The 12246-nt window shown below is 41.7% G+C and overlaps 1 protein-coding gene across 26 annotated transcripts in view; it reads left to right on the forward strand.

Moving 5' to 3' along the window:
* The window catches only part of DTNA (dystrobrevin alpha), a 190657-nt gene that overhangs the window by 153692 nt on the left and 24719 nt on the right, over window positions 1-12246 (forward strand). For 19 of the 26 annotated variants that reach the window (XM_014936934.1, XM_014936931.1, XM_014936944.1 and 16 more), the window contains 4 exons: window positions 4107-4194; window positions 7252-7349; window positions 8716-8829; window positions 12083-12179. In XM_014936934.1, the coding sequence (XP_014792420.1) occupies window positions 4107-4194; window positions 7252-7349; window positions 8716-8829; window positions 12083-12179 (397 nt within the window). The remainder of the gene's footprint in view (window positions 1-4106; window positions 4195-7251; window positions 7350-8715; window positions 8830-12082; window positions 12180-12246) is intronic. The other 7 variants (XM_014936932.1, XM_014936941.1, XM_014936947.1 and 4 more) reach the window with 1 other exon arrangement.

The following is a 12246-nucleotide window of genomic DNA, read 5'->3' on the forward strand; positions in this document are numbered from 1 at the left end:
TTTCCAACCCTCACAGGCTAATAAGCTACTTGAGGGTTTTTAGAATCCAGTACTCCAGGGCAAATTCAGAAACAAGAGAAAGACTTAATTCATTACTTATATTAACTGTATGGGTAGAAAAAGTATCCCTTAGCCAGTTGTTTTGACTAGTTTAATTGCAAAGCATCTTTCAATATGTAAAACCAATACTCGATATTTCATTTAGTTCACCTTTAGTGTCTGATTCTAAAGAAGAACTTTTGACTGCAAATAGTTTTCCTTTTTGTTCATGTAAGTTAGACACATTACCTAGTTTTGAATACTAATTCTACCAATTTCAGTCTTTTTAGGTGCAGAAGAAAATAAGATAAAATATATTATTAGTAGGAGGTTATTTTTCTTCCATAGAAAGTTACTTTCTGATTTTTTTTTGTGTTATGCTGTGTAGTACTGTGGTGAGGCATATTTCTGTACAATGAAAGTGCCATGCTATTCTATGTTATTTTAAAAAAATGTTTATTAAGAGGGTGTGGAGGGCGACTAACTCTAGTTGGTTAAATCTTCCCTTGAAAAAGGAAAAACGTTAAGGATCCAGTGATCACAGGGGAAACGTATAGACATTTGCTTCCCTTGCATGGAGTTAGTGTTTATGATTATACCCATATACCTGAGTGGTATTAACGTTTTGATGGTAAAATCTTGGTGATTCTAACCTAAATGGCAAAGTAACAATAGCAAAGGGCTCAGATGATGTGTCTCAGTATAAAGTGCCTTAAAACCAGGACAATTTTGAAAGCGTCACAGATAAACAATCCTCAGAATACATTTGGTGGGCTGTTGTTAGGACACTGTTCTTATAGCCCTGAGGCTTAGAAACCTACCCTTTAATTTGTCAGTATTTTCTATAGTAAATTATTTATTAAGTGAAGATTTGTAGAATAAGAGCATGTAATGAAGACCACACTGATACCTCTCTTGCAAAAATGTCACGAGAGACTGGCATTTCTGAGACTTTTCTAACCACTGGTGACATAATTTTAGGACCATCAGGGGACATCCACGTCACCTATTGCAGGGTGCCTACTGCAGAACAGGCTGACTTGACACATCTAAAGCATGAGAAATAGCAAAGATCCTTCGGTGTCACTCCTCTGTTCACAGGTTATCATATTTTTCATCCTTCACCTGGAGTTTTGAGATCATTTTTCTTTTTAATGGATGTCCTTTAGACTGTGGAATATTACACAGATCAGCTAAAGCCTAAAAAAGAAGTCCTATTGTACAGGCAATAAGACTGTCTATTCACTCTACATCAGAATGATTCTGCCAGACCAATTAATTCCTGATAAAGTCTTTAAAGAAAGGGTCACTAATGGCAAAGCAGTATTAAAAATACTGTTGACCTTTTTTAGAAAGGAAGGATCATCAGCAGCATGTTTGTATGCAAAATGTTCATTTTCTTTCAAAGGGATGCCTGAATCATTCTCTCGGGTCCCAAATTCTGCACACACATTCATAATATTTTAAAGGTTGTGTGTATTTCACTGCATCATTGTCCATAAAGTTGCTGAAGTAAAACAGAAGTGAATTATGGCAAATCAAAACTCTGAGGTATAAAAGTCTTGGCAAGCAAGGCTAATCCTGCTGTGCATACCTCTGTGCTTAATGATCACATAGAATAGGTACCTTCCAGAATTAAATTTATCTCAGACACTGAAATTTAATTTACAAAGCTTTGGGGCCAGTGATTTGTGGCATTCATAGACAAAATTTGACACACTCCTACAAGTGTTTTATGACATCTACCTACACATAAATATATCTGAAAGACATTAGATAGCAAGTAAGAATCAAATGCTGCAGTGGCTTGGTTTGTTCAGTAAAGTCATTGTCTCAGGGGTTAACTCGCATCTCAGAACTATGTTGCAGATTGTGTTATAGCAACAAGTGGAACCATAATCCATTATTTTTCCAGAATGGGTAATGTGGTTGCATGTTGCTGTAAACAGGAGATTTGATGCTGAATGCTTGCTGTTTTCACAGCCATCTGTTAGGATGTGATGTTTTAGTCATTATGGAAAAATTAAAAATTGTTTGTACTGTCATGAAAGTAACCCTTCTTACCTGGTTCGCATGTTTTTATGTGTCTGTAAGGGTTGCATACCTCTTTCTTTCTCTGGATAACGTATCAGGACAGTAGGCATGAGTCTCTAAGAAAGAGAACTGTATAAATTTAGAAAAATACCTTTAGCTTGGGTCTTCTCAGAAAACAAAACAGTTATCCCACAAGAATCTGAGTATATGTAGAATTAAGCTCTATATGTAACAAAATAAATCAAACATAACCAAAGCCAAAAAGTCAGCGTTCAACTACCACCAGCAGTCTTAAGCTGCATAAGTTTAGTTTACAATGAACCCCTCTGGGTCTGACTTGTCAAAGCTTTACTGTTTTTCTAAACTTCAGGTTTGTGGGCTCATAGGTTGTTGTCAGAATGAGAGAAAGATGGTGTTTGTCTCTTTTTCCCTTACCTCAGCAAGCCATAACAAATCCACAGGACTCCCAGCTTTAGTTTAATGATCAGTGAATATCAACCACTACTCATCTTTCAAACATAACTACTAAATCCCAGTGGACTTAATCAAGCCAACCAAAAGATGCACATTATTGTTCCCCAATGTACCTGGGGATAGGAACTCACTGAGAATTTTTTGAGAAATATTTCCTTCTCCTTTTAAAGATGCCAGTTCTTCCAAAGCAGAACTGTTTGCACAAGTGTCATTTTTGTCTGGAAGGCTTTTCAAGTTCAAGATATAATTTCTGGCAAAAATCAGAATAAGATGTCCATGCCCAAAATACCCCTTGTTTTGCGCACTCTTTTAAAACATGAAGCTCATTTGCCAGCAACCAGTTGAGTGCCCTGAAGAGCCCATGGGTGGGGAGGCATGTGGATGTCTCCCTTCAGCCAAAACATCAGAGAGTTGCTAAGGCATAAGAAAAGAGGTCAGACTTATTCCTGGGATAGGCTGCAGGCTGTCTTGTGTTCCACTCAGCAAAGCATTCTGCTCACCTCTTCTTAGGGGCTGCATTTTTTTCTCTTGTATATTTTAATAGTAATGTGATACAGGTTTCTAAATCACAGGATTATCCAACTAAGTCCTCTTCATATTTCATTTTTGGTCAGTTCATTAGTTTCAGTCATTCTCTGCAAACTTCTAGATGTTTAGAAATAGCAAAGGTTCTCACTATGTTACCTTTTTCCTGCTCATCTGACTAACTAATAGCCTCCATTCAAAATAAGGACCACAGGCAAGGGATTAACCTGAGAGAAATACTTGCCTTTGATATTGTTAGAGAAAAAGTAATGAGTTGCAATATTTTAAAGGAATTCAGCATATTTGCAGGAAGTTCTTACACTTTCTGGTTAATTTTTATGGAGACCAAAAGCAGACACTCTTCGTAGTCGGTGCTAGTAGATTCCTGCATCTCCAACCAGGAGTTGGCTCCAGGTTAAAGTTAGTCCAAGTCTGGGATCAGTGGTGCACCATTATGTGAGTCTCTGAAATCTGAGTCCTACCTGTCAAGAAACCAAGAATGAAAGAGTCTGGTTATAAATTCCTAGATCAGTCATTCCAAACTGTGGTCCGTGAGGCCTTAGTAAGTGCCCTGCAAAACTGTCCTAAATGGTGTTTTCTGCTGCAAATCTGACAAAGCTTGTAAAATTGACCTCAGCAAACACTGAGGTTCCCACTAATCCATTGTCCAAAAAGTCATCGCTCTTCTAGGAGATACGACAAAGCTACGAAGTAAAAACAAATGCTGACTGGTGGCCCTGACCACCTCCCACCCCTATTTAGGCAGAATAGTTTGTGAGTTGCATCTTGCATGGCCTTGGGATTGCGGACTACTGCAAGGGAAGGTGCTGTTGGGCCCCAAGAGCTCATCCTTCCAGGGAAATTACTCTTCCACTTCTCCCCTTTGCGCAATTAACATCTGCCGTTATTAGTTTGGCGACGTTTTGCTTCTAAATTCTGTAATGAGGGTGTGTGAGTGGACGGTGTGACAGTGCAACTGTCTTTTTTACCGTGTATTAACGTGCCTCCCCTCCTTCCCCTCCAATCCTGCGCAGTGTCCTCGACAGTGCGAGTCGCCTGGATGAAGAGCATAAGCTGATCGCCAGGTACGCAGCAAGGCTGGCAGCAGAAACTTCTTCATCAGTAAGTGTTTTAATTAAAAGGAAGGTACTTCCCTTCTGTCATGTTCCAGGGGCTTGGCAAGATCTGGGAAATTACATCTGACCGTCTTAATGATTAATGGATTATTTTTGCCAATCCTTCTCATCAGGCACTGTTATGCTTTAGTAATAACAATTCTATGCAGTCCATTTAAGCTGAAGAATCCACATACTAATGCATATAATCTATATACTAATGCAATGGTATTTAAACAATTACAGCAAAGGGAATCTGACATCTTGAACTCAGGAAAGAATAGAAAATATTGTCTGGACTAGCTTTGGTTAAAGGTTAATGATTTACTGCAGTGGAAAAATGGGGTGGTGAATCCATTTTACACTTTAGTTCAAATATCACAGCCACGGGGTCCCTGAATGCTGAGGATTTTAAAGAATGATCTTCAGCAGGATGACTGTAATGACCCCCTGCATTAGCCCTGGCTCCCATTTTCATTTCAGAGCAATGATTATTCTGCTCTGTGTATCCCAATATAGAAGGTGATGACAAGCTAAAACCCCACTAACTATATTCAGGAATAAGAGAGAATGAAGCAGGAACCTGATCAAAGTACATAAAATCTTAAATGGCACAAATAAGGTCAGCCTAGTTACTTTTTTTCCATTTCAGTACATCTGCTAGAACAAGGGACCATAAATGATGGTCAAGTGAAAAACAGCCGGTCCGGAGGGCCAGGAAGCATATTTTCACACTGAGACTTACGCTGCGGGGTCAATTGAAAGGGCAAAATCGGGCACTGCTCTTCCTGTGAAAACGCTGTGACACATTCATCCCAAGTGAAAGGCAGTGAGGATGAACCTGTGCAGCCCTCTGTCATGGGAGATTTCACTTTACCTGCAGCTGCGGGGGGTGAGAGGGGTGCTCCTGGTCTGCACAGCCCAGCCCAAGTCAATCCCTTCCAGAGGCATGACACACAGTTTTTCTAATTGAAGGCAACCTGTAGGTGATGGTCCTGTTTCTGAAGGACGGTAATTCCTTATGGGAACAAGACTTTCCATTATGTCTCTGGGTAGAAACTGGTAGAAATCAGTTGTATATAATGTGTCTGTGATATGAGGGAAAAATTAGGAAGCAATATCTAGCTCTTAAATAGAGCTGGTTTGAAGGAAAATACTGACTTTGTCATTGCCATCCATCTGTGCTCTTTGAACACAAGGGACAGAAGGAAAAGAGAAGGTTTTGTATACAGAAATCCTGCCAAGCAAAAGTGGCACCACATGAGGAACATAGTGGAAATTTTTAAAGCTTTGCTAATGGTCATTCTGGTTTTTAAGGAACAAAATGTATTAATAACGTCGAGCATTGAGGACAAAGATCCTGGTTCCTTCTGTATCAGTCGTGACATCCACCAGTGTGTATCAGTTTTCCTGCTTTATTCTGCCACTCCCTATGGTTGGAGTGTTAATAATGGAAAATGTACCTGTAGCAGAAAAAATGGTAAATGGCTACAGGTGTAACGTACCGTCCTTTCCCCACAGACAGTGGTAACAAAGGTTAGCACTGAAATGTATCTTCATCCTTTCAGAGGGTCCATTCCTGCAAGGTGCCACCTCCTGGAGGAGGAGATGCCTGGTATCACATAAAATTGGGCTCCAGAGACGACATTTCCCAGGACTCTTACAGTGGGAAACAGATCACAGCAGTAACTCAGCAGAGTATTTTGTAATGTCTGATTTTTTCAGGTTGGAGTTCAAAATAAATGGATGTCTTTGGTAGCTGTGAGACTTTAAATGTCTTGCTCTGCGTTGTCATTTCTGCAATACTGAAATAGAGGAGTATGAACAAACAAACCAATATTTGTTATTGCTGATGAACGTTAAAAAAGAGCGTGGTCCAGTGAAGCTGCAGTGAGCACTGCCCTAGTTTGGTAGGAAATAGATTAATGACCATTTAATTTTATTGAGGAAAAAAGGGTTCTGCTGTACCTGAAGGACTGGGGAAAGAGCTTTCCTGATACATCATGAGTGTATAGGAAACGTGGCCACACAGGCAGGCTGGAAACTGATTACAGCTTTCAGACTGGTTTTACTTTCGTAAAACCATACCTTCAAAATCATAGAATTGTCTAGGCCGGAAGGGACCTCCAAAGGTCATCTAGTCCGACCTCCCCGCAGTCAGCAGGGACACCCCCAACTAGACCAGGTTGCCCAGGGCCTCGTCGAGCCTCACCTTGAATATCTTCAGGGAAGGGGCCTCAACCACCTCCCTGGGCAACCTGTTCCAGTGCTCCACCACCCTCACAGTGAAGAACCCTCTCCTAATCTCCAATCTAAATCTGCTCCCCTCCAGCTTAAAGCCATTGCCCCTCATCCTGTCACTACAGGCCTTTGTAAACAGGCTCTCCCCGGCCTTCCTGTAGGCTCCCTTCAGGTACTGGAAGGCTGCTATCAGGTCTGTCCGGAGCCTCCTCTTCTCCAGGCTGAACAACCCCAGCTCCCTCAGCCTGTCCTCGTAGCAGAGGTCCTCCAACCCACTGATCATTTTAGTGGCCCGCCTCTGGACCTGCTCCATCAGGTCCTTCTCTTTCCTATACTGAGGGCTCCAGACCTGCACACAATACTCCAGGTGAGGTCTCACCTGAGCAAAGTGGCAGAATCACCTCTCTGGACCTGCTAGCAACACTTAAAGAAGGAAGCATCACTGTACTGGAAACCCATCCTTTTCTTTTCGTAGGGGAACCCTGTTTTTTGCTTCAGTGTAGTATGGAAATTAAGAGCCATATTCCAGGCCCTGCCTGCAGCAGCCCCGTCACCTTTTGCGGCTGGTGCAGAGGAAGCTCCTTGGAAGCAATGAATGACAGGATGGTAAACACCAAGGCTTATTTACTCTAGCACTTACCCTGCTTTTACTAGCAATGGAGCCATGCTGGTATGAGTGCAACATGGATGCTCTTTTCTTAGCGTAGGCGAGCCTGGTACTGCATTTTCTGTCAGCAGATTTGACAGAAGGGGTCTGCGTTGAAGGCCTGGGTGTGCGCTGGCTATTCCTCCCTCAGTGCAGCCTTCTCTTTTTTCACAACAGCAGCAGGGTCAGCAGAGAGGGGCATCAGACATCTCCTTCACCATTGATGCAAACAAGCAACAAAGGCAGCTGATCGCAGAGCTTGAAAATAAAAACCGGTAAGCGTCCACGGGGTACCTGGTTTTGTTCAGTCCCATATGTTGTGCATGTCTCTTTGTTTCCTAACATTTTTTACCACCTACTTCTGTGCAGTGCGCTTATACGTGCGTATACACCTCCCCTTACAAAACATACAGGGCACAAAAAGGTCTGCAGAATACAAGGGCTTTAAAACCCACAGCCACCTTGTGTTTTAACGAGTGAACTGTTCAATCACATGATATAATCATTGATACTTCACTGTTTGCAGCTGCTGTTTGTGAAGAGTTTAAAAAAAAAAAAAATCTATCCTGTTTCAAAACCAGATTAACTTGAGCTGGATCCTCTGTGGCACTATAACACAAAAGGATAAAAGGATCCGTCACACTGGTAATGTAATGCTCTCCTGCTTTTATTTGTGAAAAAGATGATTAAAGCTCTCCAGAACACAGGGCAGGGCTGCAGGAAGGTTTAGCAGCGAGTCAGGCTGCTGATCAAATGCGGCACTAGGTATGGATGTGGCTGGGACTGAGAAAGGGTGTGCAGGAGAAATAGGCCAGCTGGCCCCAGAAAGGAGTGACGCCCGTTTGTTAGCAGCAGAGGATCTGGCCCTGGGTATCGGGCTGCCTGATGCCATGAGACATGTGGCAGCAGAGTTCTGTTTTTACTGCCGGACGGTAAAATAGCGGCCAGACCAGACCAGATGGTTTCCTCTCCCAAACTCTGCACTGCCTTCTGTCACCGTGTAACGAGCCACCAGCTCCAGTCCCCATTTGTCTTCTGTAGTTCGAGGCTGCCTCCTGACCGTCTGCTATCCACCACATTGTGAAGAAGAGAAAAATTCCACAAAGGTTTCCACCTTCTGCCGCGAAGCTTTCTATTAGCCTTTTGACAGCGCTCCAGGGCTGGCAAGCCAGTCATAACAAGTCCTGCTACAGGGCTTCTCCATGTATTGTTGACCACTCTCAGATCTCTACTTACACTAAAAGTGTTTTTTTTAAGCGCAAAATATTTTCTCTGATACTCAAAAGGAGCCAGATATTATTTTAGTTTTTGTGAATTTCGTGTGATGCTTGAAATATTCCTGGGGAATAAGTAGAAGGGAGCAATTTAATTAAGCATATTGCTATTTCACGTCTACCTCTGATTTTGGGGCGTCTTGAAGAAGTATTTCCCTTTATGGTGAAATCCTAGAAGTTTATTTAAAAATTCTCCAGAGACCTTCCCAGTGCTGAGGGCTTCTTTTGTTGGTTGGAGCCTGGTCATCGTATCCACGTTGATGAAGAGCTACATACAGTCGCACTTTATCTCCTCTAGAGATGTCCAGTGAGCTGGTTTTGTGGTAAATTACTGACTTGTAGTCTTCTGCTTATTCTCTTCCCCAAGAGAAATCCTACAGGAGATCCAGAGGCTGCGACTTGAACACGAGCAAGCATCTCAGCCCACACCGGAGAAGGCACAACAAAATCCCACTCTCCTTGCAGAGCTCCGGCTCCTGAGGTAGGTCCACAGCAGTAAAACCTCCAGCAATGACTAGAGACACAGGTCATTCTCAATAAGAGAAGAAATAAGAGACCCAGCTTACAGTTTTGGGGGCTTTTTTGAGTAAATAGCAAAATGTGTATTTTTTCCTCCATTTTCAGTGCAGGCTGTAGTCCTAAAAGTAATTAAGCTTATGCTTTAAACAGCATGCATGAGGAATCTCACATACTACTCATTACATTAAATTAAGCATGTGCATTAGTGTTTGCAGAGTTAGGCCCTTAGGTCATTTGGAATAGGTCTTCACAGCCCTGTCCAAATGCCATTAATTATGTGGGGAAAAATGTTGTTCTGTCAGAACAAATGCTTCTACAAAGACTTCTCATTTATGCTAAAGTAAATACAGAGCTACATGAAAATACAGCCAGAATTAGACGTTAGTTTTTGGAAATTTCCCCCATTTGCTGAACTCTTAGGAGAGGTCAGTTCTCTTCATGGTGCAAAACCAGGCTGCAGAGTGATCCTCCTTGGGAGGAGGAGTAATGTCCTCTGCAGCAGCTGAAGATTTAGAGGATCATTTCTCCAATTATCCCACCAAGCTAAAAACATTGATATGGATGCGTCTGCATGTTAATTAGGATACTCTACAAGGATTTACTAATTGCCATGTATATCACATTGAAGAAGAACAATTGCCACTGGCCCAGATCTGTAGTCCTGAAGTTCGCGTTGTGAGAGCCAGACAGAGAATGCAATAAGAACTATTCAAAACGCTTCATGTGAATAGAGAATAGAGTGTGAACACTTTCTTTCTAGTGAAACAATGCTAGATTGAATTTTATCCCTTCCCCCGTAGAGCAGTTCTCTCATGAGAAGACTAAAGAACATTTTTGACCATTTACCTGCTCCTCACACAAGTAATATTTTAGTGGTTTGGTTCATAAGTTTTTGGCCATTACAAGTAATATTTTAGTGGTTTGGTTCATAACCAAAGGAAATTACTATAGAAATCGTGCTAAATTTTTTCTTTACAAATACTGTATAGTTTTATTATTAAGTCTTCCACACTAAAATATTTTTGTTTCACAAATAACAACATTTGCTTTCCAATCTGAAGACAAATTAGCTTCTTCATTTCTAGGGGTGATTTTAGTATGTAATTACTCCTAGGTATCTACAGGCTTGTGACATTCTGTAAGGCATATAAAACTGACTGTGGTGAAAATGTGTACGCTGCATAAAATAGACCAGAAATGTAGCTCCTGTGCATCAAGCCTAAGGTCTGTTTTAAGCAGGTTTATGAGATTAACTTTTTATGTAGTTGACAAATAAAATTTATTGCCTTTAAAAAAAATAATCAAATGATTGTGCAGTGTTAGTGGACTGACTACTTAATTTTTCCTTCTTTTAAATTTTGCTATACATACTAAACATGTAATATCCTTATTTGAATTTCCTGACATGGGATGTCCCTAGGGCAGGGACATCTGAGTTCCTTAATTATGGTATTTTTTCTGATTTAATATGCAGTGTCAGAGTCAGAAAATAACTTTTAATCTGTGGGTCTGTACTGCTTTGCATACGTTCTAAAATATTCACCATTTGAAAGGCAAAAGATTGGCTTTCGAATTGCTGTGGAATTTCAACACCACCTCAAACTCCTAGACACTTAGGATGTCACAAGGCTGTTGTTATCGTGTGTAAAACAGCAGGACTCAGAACAGTAGCACTGATTTACCCCGCAGATCTTTTGCCCTTGAAGCAATCAGGGCAGTAGGGCAATTTAGTTTCTTTAATATTAAGAAACGCTGAAATCTGTGAATTACATGGTGGGTACCTGTCCCAGGATGTAATCCCAGCTGCTGTAGCATTGCAGACTGGCTGAAATGAGGTTCTGAATACAGCATTCCTTTACCTAACCCTGTCTTGGAGATGGGTTAAAAAACCCCTTGCTTCCAAGAACTTGCTTCGGAGTGCAGCAGGAGAAACAAGCCGGAGGAGCGGTGTGTACATCGCACGCTGCTTAGATCCTCTCTCCCCGTAGAGCGAATCAAAAACCCAGCAGAGGTTTGTGCGAGGACCTGCCACTTGGAATTACATGGATGGGGTATCGTATTTCTATTAGCGGTTTCTTAAACTTGGTTGCCTTTGTGCAGTTCATAGCATTTCCAACCGTTACATGCCTAGAAATGAAAAGCCACCACAGGCAATTTGTAGCAGAAAATAGATTAATCCTCCAGAAGAGTAAATACAACCTGACAGTGTTACTATATGATCCTATTATATAGGTGAGAGATAGCACACGTGAGCAATCCCGTAGAAATCAGGGTTGCTTGTATCAGTAACTGCTGACTTACAGAGAAGGCTCAAAATCAGGGTTTTCTCTTTCCCTAAATATAGGAAATTTAATTAGTCATGTTAACTCCGGTGCTTTTCCATTTAGGATTAAATTGTCGTATTTTGTAGGTAGTACAAGGCTAACAACATTGTGGTTTTATGTTATTTGATATACAGTAGTGCATAAAATATACCAAATGTATATATTTTTCAACAGTAGTGTCGTTCAACAATCATATCTTCCAGGAGGTCAGAGCTTTATTTTGTGTTTATGTGGGGATCTCTCACACAATTTTAGTGGTTGAACATGTGCAGGTGCTGGACCCCCGTCCTGCGCAGTGGAGCTGGGCAGAATCAAAGCTGTTCCCATTTAAGTGGGCACAAACTGGGTGTCACACTTGGAGTGGCTCACCATTCACACCGCTATAGAACCAGCACTGGACCCCGAGTCCAAAGGGCTATTTTCAAGCAGTTATATCTCCGCTATGGGATAGTCTTACTTCCAGAAAAAAAATAGAAACAAAAGCATTCTGGATGAATTTCTGCACTCTCGTAGCTTCTCTCATATCTCGCTCTCTTCAGTACCCCTGCTGTAATTTCCTGTCCTTCAGGGCATGGTTTTAATTTCTCCTGACAGCTAGTTGAGGTTATTGACTAGAGAGATCCAAAGGCAAAAACTGCCAAGCATTCCCACAAGGGAATATAACACAAATTTGTTTGAACCTCCTTTGTTCGTTGGAAGAAGGGTCTGTGTGAGGGAACTCCCTGGCTTTCATGTAGCCCGGTTTCTAAGCGCTATGCTGAATTCCTGCCCTGTGTTTGCTTCCCTGTGGTCTGTGGGCATATCCCTCGTAGTCGGGCTGGGGAAACGATGCAGTTAAAAGCTGCTGACACTGCGAGGGGTAAGCTCTGATCGGGTCTGCTTGTTCCTCAGACAACGGAAGGATGAGCTGGAACAGAGGATGTCTGCTCTCCAGGAAAGCCGGAGGGAGCTTATGGTTCAGTTAGAAGGCCTCATGAAACTGCTGAAGGTAAGGAGCTTCACTGGGTACTGCCAAGGAGAACAAGCAGAGTGAAGATCAGAGAGGAAGGAGACAT

The sequence above is a fragment of the Calidris pugnax genome, unplaced genomic scaffold (assembly GCF_001431845.1).
Source record: "Calidris pugnax isolate Ruff unplaced genomic scaffold, ASM143184v1 scaffold51, whole genome shotgun sequence".
In the NCBI taxonomy this organism is placed as follows: domain Eukaryota; kingdom Metazoa; phylum Chordata; class Aves; order Charadriiformes; family Scolopacidae; genus Calidris; species Calidris pugnax.